Source organism: Myotis myotis, unplaced genomic scaffold (assembly GCF_014108235.1).
Source record: "Myotis myotis isolate mMyoMyo1 unplaced genomic scaffold, mMyoMyo1.p scaffold_m19_p_1, whole genome shotgun sequence".
NCBI lineage: Eukaryota > Metazoa > Chordata > Mammalia > Chiroptera > Vespertilionidae > Myotis > Myotis myotis.
This window is the reverse complement of record NW_023416313.1, coordinates 125,185,765-125,207,292: the sequence shown is the minus strand read 5'-3', so window position 1 is coordinate 125,207,292 and position 21,528 is coordinate 125,185,765. Positions and strand designations below refer to the sequence as shown.

Here is a 21,528-nt window from a genome sequence, read left to right as displayed (position 1 = left end):
GTGGTTGAGCATTTGACCCATGAACCAGGTCACAGTTTGATTTCCCTATCAGAGCACATGCCCATGTTGTGGGCTCAATACCCATTAAGGGGTTTATGGGAGGCAGCCAATTGATTCTTTCATTATGGATGTTTCTATATCCCTCCTTCTCCTTTCCTCTCTCTGAAATAAATAAAAACATATCTAAAAAAAAAAGTTAAAAAAATACTAATAAAATTTTGCAGATAAAGAAATTCGAATCCTGAAAGATACAAAAATTGGGAAAAAATTAAAATTCAAACCCAAATCTCTAGTCTTTCATTTCAGGGATCTTTCCATTAATCCATTCAGCTCCACAGTTTACTGCACAACAGCTTTTCAATCATTCATTCATTGAAAGAACACTTATGGAATGCCTATGATACTAGAATGACATGCGAGAATGACAACCAAGACAGATTCACTCTCTCTTTTAGTGGAACATAAGCAATAGTGGATTAACATCAGACAAATAATTAACTGACTAGAATTCTGACTCATGCAACAAAATGTTACGAAAATACTATTATTGAAAAGGAAAATGGGGGGTGGGGGGGTGGGGGAGGCTTGCAACCTAGTTCAGTATCTGGTTAAAAGCTCTAGTCTTACTTCCCCACTCTGACTAACCTTGGGCGGAGCTGCAGAGCCTAACCCCAGGGCCCCGCCACAGCTGACTTGGGCGGAGCTGCGGAGCATGCCCCCAAGACCCCACCAAGACTGACTTGGGTGGAGCTGCAGGGACCCTCAGGGGCCCACCACAGAAGGAGATATATAGGTCAGAGCCTCCCCATGAGTTCAGTTCAGGCTTTGGATCCAGAATTCCCCTGGACTAGCAGCTCTGCCAAATAAAGATTAAACTTTCCTCCTTCAGAGGGCTGACTGATTGTTCTTCCGTGCATTCTGCCACAACATTTGGTGCGTTGGCTGGGAAGCATCAGTTGAGCTGGCTCTTAGCTCACTGCTGACAAAAGCAGACTTCGGGGCACTTGCTTCAGGCTCCAGGACCCAAGGAAGGCACGCCACCGGCACATTCGCCAGTTCCTGAACTCACAGGGTCTGGAGAGACAGCAGCAACTCCACGCTCTGGCGGACCCAAAAGAGGCAGAAAACACCTTTCTGGGACTTCCCGGGAGAGAAGTCAAAATCAGACATCTGAAACTGTAAGTTTTTCCCCGGGGAAATGGGTCCGCGTTTTGGCCTGTCCTATGGGACAGAAGAGGTAGCTCGCCCCTACCTAGGTAATTATTTACCTCAGGATAGCTCGGATCATCTGGAGCAGTGGTCGGCAAACTGCGGCTCACGAGCCACATGTGGCTCTTTGGCCCCTTGAGTGTGGCTCTTCCACAAAATACCACGTGTGGGCGCGCACGTACAGTGCGATTGAAAGTTCGTGGCCCATGTGCAGAAGTCAGTATTCTGTGGAAGAGCCACACTCAAGGGGCCAAAGAGCCGCATGTGGCTCGTGAGCTGCAGTTTGCCGACCATTGATCTGGAGGAACAGTTTCTATTCACCATCTTTAGGACTTCCCAGGAGGGAAGTCAAAACTCGGAGTGGCTAAGGGTTCGAGTCTGGCCTGTCTTTTAAAAAAAAGGTAGAAGAGAAGTGTTCCTAGGTAGTTTTCTACTGCCTCTGATCAGGGGACTTGTTCTGTATCTCTGCGCAATTGAAACTGATTTGGTGGTATTCTGTGGTGTAAATGTGGTGAGTGCTGGTGTAAAAGTGTTTTTGTTTGTTAATGTTTCCGTTTTGTTTTTTAAAAACCCTTCTAAACCTCTCCCGAGTTTCCGTGGTGATTCAAAGTTTTTATAAAGTTTTTAGTGGGGAATGTTATCTGTCTTTCTTGTTTAAACTAGAGGCCCAGTGCACAAAAATTTGTGCACTCGAGGGGGGTCCCTCAGCCCGGCCTGTGCCCTCTCGCAGTCTGGGACTCCTCGGGAGATAACGACCTGCTGGCTTAGGCCTGCTCCCAGGTGGCAGAGGGCAGGCCCAATCCCTAGGTGCAGCCCCTGCTCGGGCTCAGAGCAGGGCTGATTGGGGAGTTGGGACGCCGCCCCCTGTCATGCACAGAGCAAGGCGGATCGGGAGGTTGTGATGCCACCCTCAGTCACGCTCAGGGTAGGGCAGATAGGGAGGTTGTGGCCCCGCCCCCTGTCACAAACAGAGCCGCAGGGCGATCAGGGGATTTGGGTGCTGCCCCCTGTCACACTGATCCCGGTGCTGGGAGGCATATTACCCTTTTACTATATAGGATAGAGGCCTGGTGCCCGGGTGGGGGCTGGCTGGTTTGCCCTGAAGGGTGTCCTGGATCAGGGTGTGGGTCCCCACTGGGGTCCCTGGCCAGTCTGGGTGAGGGGCTGAGGGCTGTTTTCAGGCTGGCAGGTGACTGAAGCTCCCAACCACTCCTTTTTTCCTTTTTATTCTGGACCAGCTTTAGCTCTGAGGCTTGGCTCCAGCTCTTAGGCCTCCGCTGCTGAAAGCAGGTATCTGGTTTGTTTGGGTTCTATATTCGAAACACTGTTTCAACTCCAGCTCTGAGATCCCGGCTGGCTGAAAGCAGGTTTCTGGGGTTTTGTTTAGCTTCTATATTTGTAACAATGTTTCACACTGCAAGCTCAGAGGCCGGCAGCTGCAGGCGGGGAACGTTGGAGACCTCCGTCACTGAAGCAAGCAAGCCTCATGTTCGCTTCAAGCTGCCTGGCTGCCGGCCGTCATCTTGGCTGGCAGTTAATTTGCATATCACCCTGATTAGCCAATGGGAAGGGTAGCGGAGGTATGGCTAATTACCATGTTTCTCTTTTATTAGATAGGATATGTCTTTGTTGTTTGTTTAAAATTGTTTAGCTAGTGAAATTTCTGTTTGTGTCTCTTAAAAAAATATGAATGCATTGCTAATCTGAGGAATGTTAATTATTTACATGTCACCTAAAAATTAAGGCTAAGAGTTCTAACTGGGAAGTACAGCTTTGGTGTAATGGAGGAAGGTAAAGAGAAATGTTGAAAGAAAGTTGAATGGATGACAGGCCAGTAAGCCGGGACAAGTAGAATAGGGAAACTGAACAGAAATCCTGTCTTCCCTAAATCCTTAAATCCTGTCTTCCCTAAATCAAGGACATTGGAGCCATCTTGTAAATCCTGTCTTCCCTAAACCAAGGACACTTGGGAGTAAATGATTTGCATTTGCCTCCCTAACCAGAGGTTAAAGTTTATGTCAATGTACTCAGGGAGACTGATAGAAATCTGATTAGTGTCATTTGCTGTCCACACCCAAGGACAAATGAAGTTAGAAAATAAGGTTTATTTTGATTAGTTCTTTTATTCAGGTTTTTTTTGCTTTTCTTTTTTTTTTTTTATTAAAGAGGAGGCAATCTGGTCCCTCCCAGCAACATGGGTAATAGCTCCTCCTCAAACTCTGTCTTAGAATATATGTTAAGGAATTTTAAGAAGGGGTTTGTTGGGGACTACCGAGTAAAACTAGTCCCCTAGGAATTAAAAAGGATGTGTGAAATAGACTGGCCATCTTCTGGAGTAGGATGGCCACCAGAGGGCACATTGGATGTCCCCCACAATCAGGAATGTTCACAGAATTATCACAGGAGACCCAGGTCATCCCAACCAGTTCCCATATATTGACCAGGGCTAGAGATAGCAGAGCTTAAGCCGTTTTGGATCCAGTTTTGTGTATATAAGGAAAAAGGGCAGGACCCTCAGAAGGGGAATAAGCCTCCTATCCTGCAGGAACCCCCTGAAGAAGCCCTGCCAGTTCTACCACCTCCATATGTGCCTCAAGTGGTACCCAGTGCCCCTTTGCCTAGCCAGGAAAGCTTAGATACACCACCTCCTTCCGTTTCCCCGCAACCAGACTCTCCAGAGCCAGTTGGACGATATTTGCACTCAGCTGATCAGAGACCCAAACCACTCCCGGCTTTCCAGATGGTTCTCTGAGAAATGCAGGGTCCTCATAAACTGGAGAAAACACAACCCCACAAGAGGAGGGATCGGTCATTTACTACCAGCCTTTCACTATGACCGATATCTTAAATTGGAAGCATCACACTCCCATTTATTCTTAAAAACCTCAAGCCAATCTTTCAGACCCATAAGCCCACTTGGATCGACTGCAAGCAACTCCTTCTCACACTCTTTAACACTGAGGAGCACATAAAAATAATAACAGAAGCTTGGAAATGGCTCTAGACCCAGGCCCTGTCAGGGACATTAGACACAGACAGATGGGCCAGGGGGGCTCTCCCAGGTGTGGAACCCAGATGGGACCTGAATTCGGAGGATAGGAGGGCCAGATACGAGAGATATCGGCTGGTCTTCCTCCAGGGGCTCTGGGCTGGGGTCAAGAAGGGCTTCTAATATGGCCAAGACCTCTGAGGTTTTCCAGAGGCCTTATGAAAGTCTGGCAGCCTTTTATGAGAGACACTGTGAAGCATATTGAGCTTACACTCCCTTTGACCCAAAGGCCTCAGAGAATCAAACTATGGTCAATGCAGCCTTCGTTAGTCAGGCTCAGTCAGACATAAGGAGAAAGCTACAGAAGCTTGAAGGATTTGCTGGAAAGAATGCAACTGAGCTACTAGAAATAGCAAACAAGGTTTTCATTAATTGGGACAATGGAGCTAAAAAAAGAGGCTGAGGAGAAACTAAAAAGGAAAGTGACGCTGATTGCTGTGGCTGTTATAAAACCTAACTTCCAGAAAAGGGAGACAGCAAGGAGCCAAGTCAGGAAAAGAAAGGATGGATCTTAAATGGGACCAGTGTGCCTAATGTAAAGAAGTAGGGCACTGGAAGAATGAATGACTGAGCCACCAGAAGAAGCAGGCAAGGCCATCCAAACCACCCAGCCGCTATCGGCCAGAGCTGCCTGAGGCAGACCTCATTGGACTGGCAGCAGCTGACTCTGACTAGGACAGACCGGGCTCTTTCCAACTGGGCCCCCATGAGCTCCTGGTCGAAATGAAAATCGAAAACCAGACTGTGAACTTTATTGTTGATACAGGGGCAGAGCACTTGGTAATTACTCAGAAAGCAGCTTCCCCTCTCAGGACAGAAAGTCACCATTATTGGAGCTACCGGGGACCACAGCTGCAGACCATTCTACTGCCCCTGCCGATGTCAGTTAGGCGGCCGCCCGGTGGTTCATGAATTCCTATATTTGCCAGATTGTCCGGTCCCTGTAATGGGCAGAAACCTTTCAGCCAAAATGGGAGCAGAAAGCACCTTTGCCCTGACAGCTCAGCACAACTGCACTTAGGTGAGGAGACCTCTCCAATGATCCTGTCTTTAGCAGTATCTAGGGAGGAAGAATGGAGACTTTATACCTCCCAGTCAAAGGACTCACCATTAGATCCTGAACTAGAGAAGGAATTCCCGCTGGTATGGGCAGAAGGAAATCCCTGGGGCCTGGCTAAGAACCACGCCCCAGTGCTAACTGACTTGAAGCCTGGGGCACCGCCTGTAAACTTCCTTTTTCTGTCTTTAGCTGGCACCCTCCAGTCAGCCCCTGTTTGCCTTTGAGTGGGAAAACCCAGCCAAAGGGATAAGGAACAGTTCACCTGGACCAGACTGCCACAAGGGCTCAAGAACTCCCCAACTCTTTTTAGTGGAGCACTAGCAGCAGATTTGCCCAAATTTCCAGGACAGGACATGGGGTGCAATCTACTCCAATATGTAGACAACCTCCTATGGGCTAGCTCCACGTGAACTTAGTGTTGGGAAGGAACACGAACCCTTCTAAGACTCTTAACTGAAATAGGTTACTGGGTGTTCAAAAGGAAAGCTCAAATCTGTCAGAGGGAAGTCAAATACCTAGGTTTCTGAATTACCCAAGAGAAATGAAGACTAGGGACTGAAAGAAAACAGGCAGTATGTGCCATACCAGTCCCCAGCACCCGGCGACAGATTCGGGAATTCCTAGGGGCAGCAGGGTTCTGTCAAATTTGGATCCCAGGATTCTCAGATCTAGCTAAGCCCCTCATGAAGCCTCAAAAGGAGAGGAAAAGGTACCCACTAACTAAGGTCCTGAAGAGGAAAAAGCCTTCGCGACCATAAAGACAAAGCTCACCAAGGTGCCGACCCTAGGGCTCCCAGATGTGACATGGGACTTTGACCTTTACCTTCACAAGAACAACGGGGTAGCCCTAGGAGTTCTGACTCAGGAGTTGGGACCCTGGCAGAGGCCAATAGCCTACCTCTCCAAACAGATTGACCCAGTTGCCTCTGGGTGGCCCCCATGCCTCAGGGTCCTTGCAGCCACAGCCTTATTAGTCAAAGAGGCAGATAAGTTCACTCTGGGGCAGAACTTAAATGTTAAAAGGGCCTCATGCTGTTGTCACCCTAATGCAGCGGTTCTCAACCTATGGGTTGCGAACCCTTTGGCAGTCAAATGACCCTTTCACAGGGGGCCTAAGACCATCCTGCATAACAGATATTTACATTACGATTCATAACAGTAGCAACATTACAGTTATGAAGTAGCACTGAAAACAATTTCATGGTTGGGTCACAACATGAGGAACTGTATTTAAAGGGCCAGAAGGTTGAGAACCACTGCCCTAATGGCAACTAAGGGGCAACACTGGCTGACTTATGCTTGGGTGACTCAATACCAAGGGCCTATGTGAAAATCTACGAATAAGATTACAGGCAGTAAGAACTCTTAATCCTGCCACTTTCCTACCCATCGCAGAGGGAACCCCTGAGCACGATTGTCTGGAAGTCCTAGAGGAGGTTTACTCCAGCCGGCCAGATCTAACAGATAGGCCTCTACAGAATCCAGACTTAATATTGTTCACGGACAGCAGTAGCTTCCTAGATGAAGGAAAAAGATGAGCCGGGTATGCGGTGGTATCAAAATTTGAGATAATAGAGGCACAGGCCCTGCCTGAAGGATGGTTAGTGCAGAGGGCAGAACTTTGGGCCCTAGTCAGATCCTTAAATCTCAGTAAGGATAAGCATGCCAACGTCTACACTGACTCACGCTATGCCTTCGCTACCCTGCATATCCATGAGGCCATGTACAAGGAAAGGGGTTCCTGATGGCCGGAGGAAAAGGAATAAAAAATCAGAATGAAATCTTGAAGTTACTTAGAAGCAGTCTGGGAGCCCAAGGAAGTAGCAGTCATCCATTGTAGAGGACATCAAAAAGGAAAAGACTCAGTGTCAGAAGGGAATCCTCACGCAGATGCAGCGGCAAGGGTAGCTGCTAAGGAGCGGGCAGTGCCATCGCGGATCATGCTGGTTCCCGAATTACCTGAACCTTCAAAATACACCCCTCAAGAAGAATGGGCCCAATGAGAAGGGGTAAAAGGACGAAGGAAGGTTGGTGGATATTCCCAGATCATAGGGTCTACGTTCCAGAACAGTTATCTCATAGAGTAGTCCTCCAACAGAATGAACTTATCCATTTAGAGAAGACAGCTCTAGAAACCTTGTTAAGCAGATACTATCTAAATGCCCATCTCCCCTCCTTATGCACCTCAGTCTCTCAGCACTGCCCCCTCTGTGCACAGAACAATGCAAGGCAGGGTTCTTTTGAAGATCTAGAGGTAGACTTGACAGAAATAGGGCATAGTAGAGGAAATAAGTATCTTTTAGTTTTTGTCTGCATCTTTTCAGGCTGGGTTGAGGCATATCCTACCACACGGAGAAGGTGAGAGAAGTCACTAAGGCGTTATTGAAGGACATAATTCCTCTGTATGGAATGCCATTAACCATGGGGTCAGATAATGGCCCAGCCTTTATAGCTGAGGTAGTACAGCAGGTAGCTAAGACCTTAGGAATTAAGTGGAACTTAATACAGCCTACAGGCCCCAGAGTTCAGGAAAAGTAGAATGCATAAATGGACTCTCAAGCAGGCTATGGCTAAGCTATGCCAGGAGGTGAAATTACCCTGGACAGATATCTTACCACTTTTGCTCCTGCAGGTGCACTGTGCTCCGAGAGCCAGTGTAGGGTTCTCCATTTGAAATTCTATATGGCAGACCCCCTCCCTTAATTCAGCCAAAGGGAGATTTCAGGGAAATAGGGAATCAGAAATTCAGAAACAGCTATAAGGACTTTGGAAAACTATTCTTGAAGTCTACAGATGGGTTACTGATCGACTGCCCATCTCTCATGAGAGAATGAGTATGGGTAAGCAATAGGATGCTTAAAGATCCTAAGGCAGAAAGGAGATTGTAGCATTCAAGAAACCAACTGATGCCCAACCAGTGTGGCTCAGTGGTTGAGCGGTGACCTATGAACCAGGAGGCCGAGGTTTGGTCAGGGCACATGCCTGGGTAGCGGGCTCAATCCCCAGTGTGGGGTGTGCAAACATCATTGATGTTTCGCTCTCTTCCTCTTCATCTTCCTCCTCTCTGAAATCAATAAAAATATATTTTTTTAAAAAGAGAAAGAAACCAAATGAAGTAACATCCTCAGGAATTCGACCTGGAGTTTGATCACTTGCTATGATTTGCGCTGACCACCAGGGGGAAGCGTGGACCATGGCAGGCAACTAGCAGTGGCAGTGGGGTGCTGAGGGAGCGAGGTAAGGAGGCGGTGGGGAGGCCAGGAACCTGATCGGCCCTGATCACCGGCCAGGCCTAGGGACTCTACCCGTTCATGAATTTTGTGCACCTAGCCTCTAGTTTAAAGTATAAGCAGCAAAGATCAAATGCAAATGCCAACACAGTAAAAATGGCAAATATAGTTTTGACCTTGTGGACACTCAGAAAGGATCTTGGGGACTCCACCTTGGGGACCACATTTAGAGAACTTCTAATGTAGTCTGAGGAGCAAGAGACATAGAATGAAAAAGCAAGCGTATAATGTCCATGCAAATCAAGGAGGAACTTTCAAGGAGGGACTGCTTATGTCAAATATAGCTGTGATGTCAAGACAAAACTAAAAGTATCCAAAGACAAAGATCAGATTGTAATGGGTTGAAAAAAGAATGGAAGGTAACGAAGTAGATTTCTATCTAGCTGTGGATCTAAGATAATTTTTTAAGATGGGCAAGACCTGAGGAAGTTTTAATGCTCAAAAGAACTGATCTAGGAAAGTAAGCATCTATAGATGAAAACAGAAGGGAGTTGGACCCTAAAATACAAAGTAATCATGACTCCAGAAAAAAATCCTTAACATTATAGAATACTTCCTTGGTCTTATCTTAAAACACACACATACACACACACCCCAAAACCTTACTTTTTATCCCACAATCCCCCTCCTCAAAGTAAGAATGAAGCAGACACTCCTAAAGGCTATCTGAAGCCTTTCCCAATTCCCATTAGAAAGTCTGAAAAGCTAACCACTTGTTAGCCTAGTTTTCTTGCAACCAGTGGCCACTTGACCCAGTTCTGGATAGTATGAAGTAAGTGACGGTTTGCTGGAAGGTCTTGGAGAAGACTTGTTTTCCTGATGAAAAAAACCATTCTCAGCTGAGATTGCCCTTTCTCTTTTCTGGAATAAATGTCTGGAGTTGTAATATCCATTTTTCAAATATGACAAAAATGATGAAAAGTCAATCTAAGGAAGGCAAAGGATAAGAATCAAATAAGTTCTAGCAGTAAAGGCCTATCTAAACTTTTTTTTTTTTTTTTTTTGGTGGTGGTGGTGGATCTCTAAACTTTTTATGAGAGAACTAACCTCTTATTTAAACCTCTCTTTGTTGTTTGTTTTCACTCTGCAGCTGAAAGCATTCCTGATGAATATACTAATACTAGAGGCCCAGTGCATGAAATTCATGCACAGGAGGAGGGTAGGAGGAGAGAGTCCATTAGCCCAGCCTGCACCCTCTCCAATCTGGGACCCCTCAGTGGATGTCTGATTGTCTCTCACAATCCGGGACCGCTGGCTCCTAACTGCTTGCCTGCCTGCCTGCCTGATTGTCCCTAACCCCTGTGCCTGCCTGATCGCCCCTAACCACCTCTGCCTGCCTGCCTGATCACCCCTAACTGCTCCCCTACCTTCCTGATCGGCCCTAACCACCTCTGCCTCACCCTGCACCTAGGACCCAGGATTCCCTCCCTCTGGCCAGCCGCAGGCACCCAGGACCCGGGCCGCCACAGCTGCAGGGGACAGTGGGTAGGCGGCTTCACCCAGGCCACAGCCGCAGGTGCCCTGGACCGCGGGGCAGGTGGCTTGTCCCTCTCCCGGGTCACAGCCTGTCTGGTCCCCATTCCTCTCCTGCAAGCTCATTTGTGCCTGGCTGGTCCCCATTCTTCTCTCCCCAGTGTTGAGTGTCTGAGCCATGAGGGCGTGAGGACAATTTGCATATTAGCTCTTTATTATATAAGGATGATCAGCTTTGGCATCAATTAAAAGACATCTCAATGTCTGATTACTCTTTGGCTAAGACATACATAAACGTGTCCTTTTGCTAAGATACCACTGAGACATTAACATTTAAACCTACAGGTGTGGCTAAAAAAAAAAGCGCCAATCAACTATTTTACTGATTGTACAAGATGTATTCATAATAAACAATTTTGGAAACAAACACAAGAACATTCAAAAGAACAATCATCACCCAGTGATAAACCATGCTATTTTTTCTATGCAAAAAGAAAATAATTTCCCCTCTTCATTTATCCAGCAAATATTTATTTACCACCTAGAAGGCAATGGATATTGTAAATGAGTAACAATTTTAGAAATAATATTTTAGTACAGACTGTAGTGTTCAAAAAATAGAGGATAATAATAGTCTTTTTAAAAAAATTATATTTTATTGATTTTTTACAGAGAGGAAGGGAAAGGGATAGAGAGCTAGAAACACCGATGAGGGAGAAACATTGACCAGCCGCCTCCTGCACACCTCCCACTGGGGATGTACCCGCAACCAAGGTACATGCCCTTGACCGGAATCGAACCCGGGACCTCTCAGTCCTCAGGTCGACACTCTATCCACTAAGCCAAACCGGTTTGGCAATAATAGTCTTGAATACTAATTAATATAAGTGATCAAGTAATTATAAATGACTTGAAATGGAGACAGTCTCTAGCTTTAAAGAACTCACAACCTGGAAAGGCGTCAAGAATACATTGCTACTAGCCAAATATACATTTAATAACAGGTCAATAGAAAACATACAGCATGAAGGCAACTGCATTCTTCCAAAATAAATCAAATAACAAAATTTTATTAAAATAAACATCTAAAAAAACAGAATGAACACTACTGAACTTTAAACTCCTTATCTCCATTTTTATACCAATTAAAAAAAAGAGTGCTTATAAACCATTTAGAAAGAGATATGCTAAAAATAATAAGTAATAGGAAAGCCTGCCTCAAAAATACATTATGTAGCTACTTACTCTGGAATCACCACATAGCAAAAATGCAAACTACCTATACAACCTTCTTAAAGCAGGACTATGAATATGCAAACAAAAATAATCAAGCTGGGGTTGAGTGATTCGCTTAGAAATTATATCCTCGTTAAATAAAAACTTTGTGCTTAGCATCAAGTCAAGAAATTTTAATTCCAAGGCTAAATTAAAATTTTATCGAGGCAAATTTTTTATTAGAGATCTAGCCATAAAGTTACTAACTGACCCTGGCTTCCTGAAAAGAGACTTGTGAAACATAAAATCTATTTCTAATGGCTAGAAGGCACATTTCCAAACTAATAATCTTTCAAATAAATTTAAACAAAGGAAACCTCAATATCTGGACATGTGTATATTATATGGGTTTTTTCTTAAAACTTTTTTTTGACATCTATACTTTAAAACCTGTTTCTTGGCATTGAAATATACTCTCTATTTCTATGTATCTTCAAAGACACTCCAAGTCACAAGATTCAATGACATGTGACTTAGACTTCAAGGGGACAAAATGAAATAGAAATGTTTATGCCTACTTGATATCTCTTAAGGTGTACGTATGTAAAGAACCTTGAAGAAATAATAAAATTCATTTGAGCGACAAAAACACAGTGTATGTTGATGAAAAATACATTTATTTTTTAATGTATACATGTACACTGATAGTCTGACAGAAAACTTTATGACTCCGTTTGATATTATCAGGGGGACTTTTGCTGCTGCATCACTGATGACAGAGATTTTACATCAGGTTTATATTTCGTGACCTTCAGAGATATGCACGAGCTACTACTTTCATCCTATTATGAGACTTAACAAAATTCATCACTGAAAACAGAGATTCACAAGCGTATGTGGATGAAAACATGGAGAGTAATGCTGTTGCAAAGTTTTTTAAACAGAAAAAAATTTCTGGAATGGCATTCCAAGTCCTCAATAGTTCGTTTTCGACACTCTTCTCTGGTACTCCTGTCTCTAATCGCTTTTTTTCTTCTTCAATGTTTTCCAAGTCAACTCTAAGGTCAATAAATTTCTGCTTCCAAATTGAGCGACTCTGAAATTCAATCAACTGCATTTCAAAGTCAGCCATGTCTATCCATGAAAACATTTGTAAGTTTAGTTCCTCCAGTTTCATGCTGTATGGAAACCTCATGAATTTTGCTGTCTCTTCCAGTTCTCTGAATTTCGCAAATCTTGAGAAGAACTGCTCAATAGTTGACTCAATGATGTTTAAAAACAGCTTTTGAAGGCTTTGGCAGTCTGTTTTGTCATCTTTTGGGAGGTCTTTGATGTGCCTCTTGAGGTTTGGGAAATATCTAAATCTCTCACCATCCACATCCCTCTTAAAGACTTCCAGTTTCTTTTCACAAGTCTTTATGTAACCAAACATAACATCAAGTGTCTTGCCAGTTCCTTGTAATTTAACATTTAAGTCATTCAAATGTTCACAAAAATTGTAAATGGAAGATTATAAGAGAGGATTTCGTGTGCCAGCAAAAGTTACTGGCATGCCATGTTTGGCATGCATGCCAGGGGTTGCCCACTCCTGGACTAGGCTAAAGACCAAATTAGGTTACAAAGGAGACCCTTCTGGCATGGATACACCTCTTTTGGATTTCTGAATACAGTGGAGCCTCGACTAACGAGTTTTTCGAGATACGAGCCCGTCTCTCAGCCAATTTTTTGCTTTGAGTTGCGAGCTAAAATTCGGGTTACGAGCCAGCTTCAGATACCCCACTGCCGGTTGGCGCAGCGAACGTCACAGTGAACACCACAACATCAGCCCAGCATCACGTGTCTCACTTGTTCACTTTTTGATTTGACATACGAGTAATTTGAGTTACGAGCTCCATCACGGAACGAATTAAACTCGTAAGTCAAAGCCCCACTGTAGTAATCACAGGAGATTATAGGATACTATATTTTCCTTAGTTTGACACAGATTATGGGCTAACAACCCAAATTGTAAAGGTATGGGATGATGACTCCTTATTCTCTTTAAATTTTCACTGTTAAGGTAAACAGGACCAGCCCTGGCCAAGGAACTCAGTTGGGTAGAGTGTCCCCCTGATTTGCCAAGGTTGCGGGTTTGAGCCCTGGTCAGGGCAACAAGGATCAACCAATGAATGCATAAATGAGTGGAATAACAAATTGATGTTTCTCTCTCTCTCTACCTCTCTCTCTAAATTCAATAAATTTAAATATAAAAAAGGTAAACAGGATCAAACATCAAATCATCATTCACTTAAAAAGGGAAATCCTATTGTACTGAAGGCAAGGAACTGGGCAAGATAATCTAATTAGGTCTGGTCTCTGCTTTCAATTAACTAAGTACAACAGCCTTTTTTTGGTTCTGGCAGCCTATACAGTATACTATATAAAGAACAATGACTAGTAAAGACACTTAACACAAGTGTGAATGTTCCACTTTTATAACACATAAATATAGGAATAATTTTTTTCAATGGATTTTTTTCCTGCTTTCAGCAGGTTCATGAGAATTACATAAGGAGTTTCCCTATCCTCCTTGTAAGGTATCAAGTTTTTTTCATTTAAAGCAAATATATTCTAGTATCATTTAAAGGTTTTCATAAAAGGATTCGCTTACTTCATTTAATATGTGATAATTATAGAACTTCGCAAACTAAAAAACAAAAAAAAGTGTATGAAAAATGGCACAACAGGGAAACACGATAAGATTACAAGATTTGCCTGCCATGCAATCACATAATCTATATATATAAAAGCCTAAGTGACTGTCTGACCGTCCGACTGTTAGCTATAACCACCAGGGGGCAGATGCTCCAACCAGTAACTATGATGTGCACTGACCACCAGGGGCAGACGCTCAACACAGGAGTTGCAGAGCTGAGGTGACTTGGCAGCTGCAGTTCTCGGGTGACACACCCGGAACCAGAGAGGAGAGCCCGATTACAGGGTGCAGTCACCCAAGAACCTCCCTTTCACAATCTGGGACCCCTCGGGGGATGTCAGAGAGCTGGTTTTGGCCCGATCCCCGCAGGCCAGGCCGAGGGACCCCACCAGTGCACGAATCCATGCACTGGGCCTCTAGTATTAAAAATAATTATTTGAGTAACAGGAAAAAATTTGGACAAAATATTGGAAAATAAACTTAGATAAAAATCAGAATCCTTAAAAATGATTTTCTACATGAGCACTGAACATACTTATAATTCAGTAACATTATAAACCAAAATATTTATTCTTTAAATTTGATTCAACTAAAAGACTGTAAAAACTTTTTATTTTTATTTTTTAATACATTTTATTGATTTTTTACAGAGAGGAAGGGAGAGAGATAGAGAGTTAGAAACATCGATGAGAGAGAAACATCAATCAGCTGCCTCCTGCACACACCCCTCCTGGGGATGTGCCCACAACCAAGGTATGTGCCCTTGACCGGAATCTAACCTGGGACCCTTCAGTCCGCAGGCCGACGCTCTATCCAGAGCCAAACCGGTCAGGGCTGTAAAAACTTTTTAAATGGCCTGGCCAGTGGGGCTCAGTGGTTGAGCATCGACCTATGAACCAGGAGGTCATGGTTCGATTCTGGGTCAGGGCACATACTTGGGTGGAGGCAGCCTACTGATGATTCTCTCTCATCATTGATGTTTCTCTCTCTCCCCCACTTTCTCTTCCCCTCTCAAATCAAGAGAAATAAATGTTTTAAAAAACTTTTAAAATGTATATAATATTTTAGTTTTAAATTCTGCATTGCAGCAATTCCTTCTTAAACTATATATTTTGAATCAGGATCAAGATCCAAACAAAACAAACCGAGAAGATTTTATTTAGAGGCTAATTTACTTTCCCCAATAGCTCTTATAAATTCCCAAACAACCTTTAAAAAATAATATAATTTTAAAAAGTGAACAAAAATGAGACCTGAGTAATTAATGACATATTATTCTGTGCAAAATATTAGTTCCTGAAAATAATGAACTAAACACATTGTTTTATATTTCTAAAGGCTTTGTCACTCAGTTGTAATGTATTTCTGCTTACACAAATTTTAAAACTGGACTAAAATGCTTGCCTAAAGGCCAACTTAACTGTTCACTGTTTCACAGCTCTATCATCTATCCACTATTTATATTACTATTGATATTTATTTACTTTATTAAGTAAACATGCAAGACACTTAAAATAACTATCCAAAGGAAACAACCTAGCATAAATGTGTGTTTCTTGTGGTAATCACTTGTTTTAACTATTTGATTTCGTCATTTTTGGGCTGCCTTTTAACCTAATCTTAAACATTTTGTGAATCCTAAATTCTAATATAAAAAAAACAACTTGGTTATACTTATAGATTTGTGTAAGCACACACTAAAAATCATTCCTAATACAAGTCGAAAAGGAAAACAGCTTTATGTCAAGCACTGTTAAGGTTGAGTAATCACACAAACTCGAGAAACTAGTAGCCTCATGTTTGCCAACTAACAATCCAGGCCTTGTAAACCTTTTGATTCCATGTAAAATACATCATTCTAAAGGAAAAGGGTGACTACTATTGTATTTAACTTCTTGGCCTCACTATGATGTCATTTATAATGAGTTTTTCTTCTGGACTTTGTTAACGAAGAACCAGTGTGCAGTCTACACACAGAACTGGCAGTTGTTACTAATCTAATGAGTTGTTTGTCAAATGCCTAACAAGCAATATGAATCAACATTCATTCACTAGACCTAAACTTTCACATAAAAACTATAAAGAACTTTAAACTTTAGTCCTGTATAATATGCCAACGCTTTTAATTATCACTGTCCCATGACTCCTTTGTCCTATTTCCAAATTAAACTGTGCAAATAATATATTAAATATGAAATGCAATTAGGAAAAATTAACATTAAAATTTTGTGCCATGATAACAATGTAGAAAAAAGTCCTGGTATATGGCATAACCAAGAAAGATTTAATTTTTAATTACACTGCTCTGTATGCAGTATCTTAGTTTCCATTTTAACCTCCTTGAACTGGGAGTGCTATTTCAGACTTGTCAATACCAGAGATGATCTCAAAAAGAGAGAGAAGAGAAGAGAAGAGAAGAGAAGAGAAGAGAAGAGAAGAGAAGAGAAGAATCAACCTTACATTTTCATCTCCCTAACAATGATTAGCCAACCTTGGTTATGTTATTTTTTTATACTACAAAGGAACAATATCTCACCATCCTTGGGGTTATCAAAATCAACTTATTTTTTTTAATCCTCACCCGAGGATATTTTTCCATTGATTTTTAGAGAGAGTGGAAGAGAGAGGGAAAGACAAAGAGACATATCGATGTGAAAGAAACATCGAATGGTTGCCTCCTGCAAGCGTCCAGAGGCCAGGCGGAGGAGGAAGGACCTGAATCGAACCTGGGACCCTTCGGTCTGCAGGCCCATGCTCTATCCACTGAGGCAAACCGGCTAGGGCTCAACTTTCTTGAGGGTAGATAATAATTACAGATGTAGGAATCTAATACCAACACGAAATCTAATTTATTGGTCAAATTTTATTGTTTAAAAAAATTTTCTTTTTAGCCCCATGGGTAGAGCGTCAGCCTGCGGACTGAAGGGTCCGGGTTTGATTCTGCTCAAGGGCACATGTCTGGGTTGCAGGCTCAAGGCACCCTGCAGGAGGCAGCCAATCAATGATTCTCTCTCATCACTAATGTTTCTATCTCCTCCCTCTCTCTCTGAAATCAATAAAAATTTATTTTAAAAAACAAAACAAAAACCTTCCTTTTACATTACTCTGATATACACACAAAAAGTTAACACTCTCACCTAGACCGTTACCAAATAAAACCCAGCAAGGATGAGATTATGGGTCTTTCTGAGCACTTGCTTGACCCAACCTGAAGTAGCCACATTTGCAACAAACTTGATCACTCCGATTTTAAAAGAAAACGCACTATTTCTTTTTATATACTAGTTCCTCTTAGTCTTTCTCAATTGTTAACAAAAGGTGGGTAGGTAAACATTTTGAGGTAAAGGTATTATTTGTAGTTTTTTGGTAGTTTTTCCTCCTCTCGCGGGGAAAACAATAGGGTTCAACACAGTTTCTATAAAACTGTCTTTAATATTTAAGATACCGCCACGTTACTAGCTGAATTTTAATCTTAGATATTTTATATATGGTAAATTGGGGGAAGTCCAAAACCCCAACAGCCATCAGCAACAGTAAACACACACTAAACTTGCTCCCGAAACAGTTCCTCCAGCGCCCCAGGTGAGGGAGTGTCCCGGACTGAGACCAGGCGCCTCCCATCACCCTGCACGGAAGCCCGGGGTGGGGGCGCCCCGGGAACACCTGCGGAGCTGCGCAGTCTCCCGGTGCGGGGTTATCTGACCCGGAAAACTCCAGGGACAGTCGGGGACACGACAGCTCCCTCTACATTCTGCACCCTTCCACTCCCCGGAACTTCCAGGCCCAGCCAGGCCCGAAGCAGCGGGACGGCGGCAACTCACCGCGATCATGACCGTGTCTTCTCCCTGAAACTTGGCGATGTACTTATCGCCGCGGTTCACTTCAGACTCGTTGAGAGGTCTGAAGCGACACATCACTTTGATGTTGCATTCTGCCGGGTCCGCCATCTTCCTCGCTGCCGGGGCCGGAGGCCGGGAGCCACTCCCTGCCGCTCAGTCCGGGAGGAAGCAGGCCCGGGCTGAGGGTCTAGGGTCGCGAAGGTCGAGAGAATCAGTCCCCGGGGTCGCACTTTCCCCGGAGGGGGCAGAGGAGGACGGAGACTGGAAGCGCCGGCGCCGGCAGCCTCGCCCAGAGGCTCACTTCCGATCCATCATGGCAGCCGTGGCGGTGGCGGTGGCGGTGGCGGTGGCGGCACCGGGTGGAGCGTCCACGGCGCAGCTCCTCAGCTTCCCCCTCACCGGCCTGGGCAGACTGCAGGTTCTGGGAGACAGGAAAGCGGTCCCCTCCTTCCTTGGAGGGAGCAGGATGGCCCGCCGCCTCCTCGCTCGGCTGTCTGCTTGACGGCTGACCCCAGTCACTTCTAGAGCCACAGACCCGCGACGCGGCGGCGGGAGGGGCGGCGCGCGAGGATCACTGCGCAGTCGCGGAGGCTCGGTCCGGCGACCAATCGTTGCCCGCGCCGGGCCGCGCCGTCGCTTTTCGCCCGGCGGTCGCGGATTCAAGTTTTGCTGGCAGCTCGCTCCAGATCTAGTCACCCGGCCTCGGCTCCCGCTGGCGCCAGGCGGGAGCAATCCCGAGCTGAGGCAGACGGACGCACTTAGATTTCTCTAGGGAACAATGGATTTGTTAAAACCACGTTGTCATTTTTTTTTCATTTGTTTAAGTAAAATACTATATTCCAATAAGGAATGTTTGCTTTCTCTTTGGCCTGGAGATAAAATGGATTCGTAGCCAGCCTTGACCAGAAAAGGGAAGATTTGAATGAAGGGTGGGACATGCTCTCTAGTTTAATAGTTGTTCTTTCCTGAGAGAGTGGTTTCAGAAGACAGGAAAAAGAAAAGAAAAAAATTTCTTCTGAAGAGAAATGTGGAAGAATAAATAGTGTGAGGTGGGAGAAGGCTGTCAATCAATCAGAGGTCCTTCCTCCTCCATAATGAACAAAAATGAACTTACAGTTTCAACACTGGAGGAATGAGGACCCTGGAGTGTGAAGATAGCTTCAAAGGGCCGGGATAAATTTGTGGGTTACATATCTAAAGAAAACCACTCCACAGTTGATTTTGCCTTCTGTTTTTAGAAGGATGCCATAATGGCTCTCCCATGGAAGTGGCTCTGCAGTGCTATGAAAGAACAGCGAAAGATAATTAGAAACCCTTCCTCTGGTTTTGACTTTGTGTGTAGGCTCGGACTATGAAACCCTTCAGTGCTCACTGCCCTTGCCCAATCATCCTAATACCTCCAAAAATAAAACCATTGTTCAACAGATTCAGGTTTGATCCACTGCAATGAGGAAAATGTCACACCAGGCGATCTGTGGGGTATCTACCCAAGCAAAGGTGTCCACCGATGTTGGTGCCAATGCAATGGGACCTCCCAATTTGGGATGCAGTGAAGAAGAAAACTTTATTTAGTGCCACAGCTCAACAGTAATATAGTATAGCTGTGAAAACAACACTGCTATGGAACAGCTCAATACAGATTGAGGCAAAAGTATGTTTACAGTTGTTTGTAGGGGAAATAATGCAGTAAATTATAAACAAAATACAAGAATAAACTGTGGCTTTTTTGCAAAGGGTTTGCTGCCAGAACACAGATGTTGTGAAAACCACCACTAAATTAAACCCAAAATAGGAAAGGAAAAGACTCATAAACATCTTCATCATTGGACAGGTGTAGATTCTAGAAAGTCTACCACTACTGGCTATCTGATCTATAAATCAGAGTGGGATTTACAAAAAAACCATTGAAAAATTTGAGAAGGAGGCTGCGGAGATGGGGAAGGACTCCTTCAAGTACGCCTGGGTCTTGAATAAACCGAAAGCTGAATATCACCATTGATATCTCCCCATGGAAATTTGAGACCAGCCAGTATTATGTGACCATCATTGATGCCCCAGGACACAGAGACTTCATCAAAAACATGATTACAGGCATATACCCGGCGGACTGTGCTGTCCTGATTGTTGCTGTTGGTGTCTCAAAGAATGGGCAGTCCCAGGAGCATGCCCTTCTGGCTTACACACTGGGTGTGAAACTGATTGTTGGTGTTAACAAAATGGATTCTACTGAGCCACCCTACAGCCAGAAAAGCTACGAGAAAATTGTTAAAGATGTCAGCACCTACATTAAGAAAATTGGCTACAATCTTGACACAGTACCATTTGTGCCAATTTCTGGAGCCAAGTGCTAATATGCCTTGGTTCAAGGGATGGAAAGTCACCCGTAAAGATGGCAATGCCAGTGGAACCACACTGCTTGAAGATCTAGCTTGCATCCTGCCACCAACTCGTCCAACTGACAAGCCCCTGAATCTGCCCTTCCAGGATGTCTATAAAACTGGTGATATGCCTACTGTCCCTGTGGGCCTAGTGGAGACTGGTGTTCTCAAACCAGCATGGTGGTTACCTTTGCTCTAGTCAACGTTGCAACTGAAGTGAAGCCTATTGAAATGCACCATGAAGCTTTGCATGAAGCTCTTCCTGGGGACAGTGTCAAGAACATGTCTGACAAAGATGCTTGTCATGGCAGTGTGGCTGGTGACAGCAAAAATGACCCACCAATGGAAGCAGCTGGCTTCATAGCTCAGGTGATTGTCCTGAACCATCCAGGCCAAATCAGTGCTGGCTATCCACCTGTGCTGGATTGTCACACCGCTCATATAGCTTGAAAATTTGCTGAGCTGAAAGAGAAGATTGGTTGTCGTTCTGGGAAAAAGCTGGAAGATGGCCCTAGGTTTTTGAATCTGGTGACGCTGCCATCATCTATATATATGGCTCCTAGCAAGCCCATGTGTGTTGAGAGCTTCTCTGACTACCCTCCTCTGGGCTGTTCTGCTGTTCGTGACATGCGACAGTTGCTGTGGGTGTCATCAAAGCCGTGGACAAGAAGGCAGCTGGAGCTGGAAAAGTCACCAAGTCTGCCCAGAAAGCTCAGAAGGCTAAATGAATATTATCCCCAATACCTGCCACCCCAGTCTTAATCAGTGGTGGAAGAACGGCCTCAGAACTGTTTGTCTCAATTGGCATTTAACTTTAATAGTAAAAGGCTGGTTATTGATTACAATGCATCATAAAACCTTCAGAAGGAAAAGAGAATGTTTTGTGGACCATTTGTGTTTTGTGGGGGGGGGGGGGGGCGGCAGTTTTTAAGGTGTTAGTTTTTAAAATCAGTACCTTTTAAGGCAGTGGTTCTCAACCTTGGCTGCACATTAGAATCACCTGGGAATCTTTTTAAAATCCTGATTTCTGGGCCTCACCTTCCAGAAATTCTGCTTTTTTTTTTTTTTTTTTTTTTTTTTTTTTTGTTATGGGGTGGGGCCACAACATTAGTAACAAAGAAACAGAATTTCCGGAGGATGAGGCCCAGAAATCAGGATTTTAAAAAGATTCCCAGGTGATTCTAATGTGCAGCCAAGGTTGAGAACCACTGTTTTAATGGAAACAATTTGACCAAAATCTGTCACAGAATTTTGTGACCATTAAAACCAATTTTAATAAGAAAAAAGAAAAACATATGTATCCACATATTCACACTTGTA

The 21,528-nt window shown here is 44.0% G+C and overlaps 1 protein-coding gene and 1 pseudogene across 5 annotated transcripts in view; one reads left to right on the top strand and one right to left on the bottom strand.

The window, feature by feature from the left end:
- Positions 1-18,392, bottom strand: part of KIF5B (kinesin family member 5B) — a 77,150-nt gene extending 58,758 nt beyond the window's left edge. For 3 of the 5 annotated variants that reach the window (XM_036351074.1, XM_036351092.1, XM_036351082.1), the window contains exon 1: positions 8,301-8,360. In XM_036351074.1, the coding sequence (XP_036206967.1) occupies positions 8,301-8,345 (45 nt within the window). In that variant the 5' untranslated portion in view covers positions 8,346-8,360. Of the gene's footprint in view, positions 1-8,300; positions 8,361-9,318; positions 9,536-17,812 lie in introns of those variants that run through there. The other 2 variants (XM_036351102.1, XM_036351110.1) reach the window with 2 other exon arrangements.
- Positions 18,393-19,609: 1,217 nt separating this feature from the next.
- LOC118670047 lies at positions 19,610-21,085 on the top strand (annotated as a pseudogene).
- Positions 21,086-21,528: the final 443 nt, after the last annotated feature.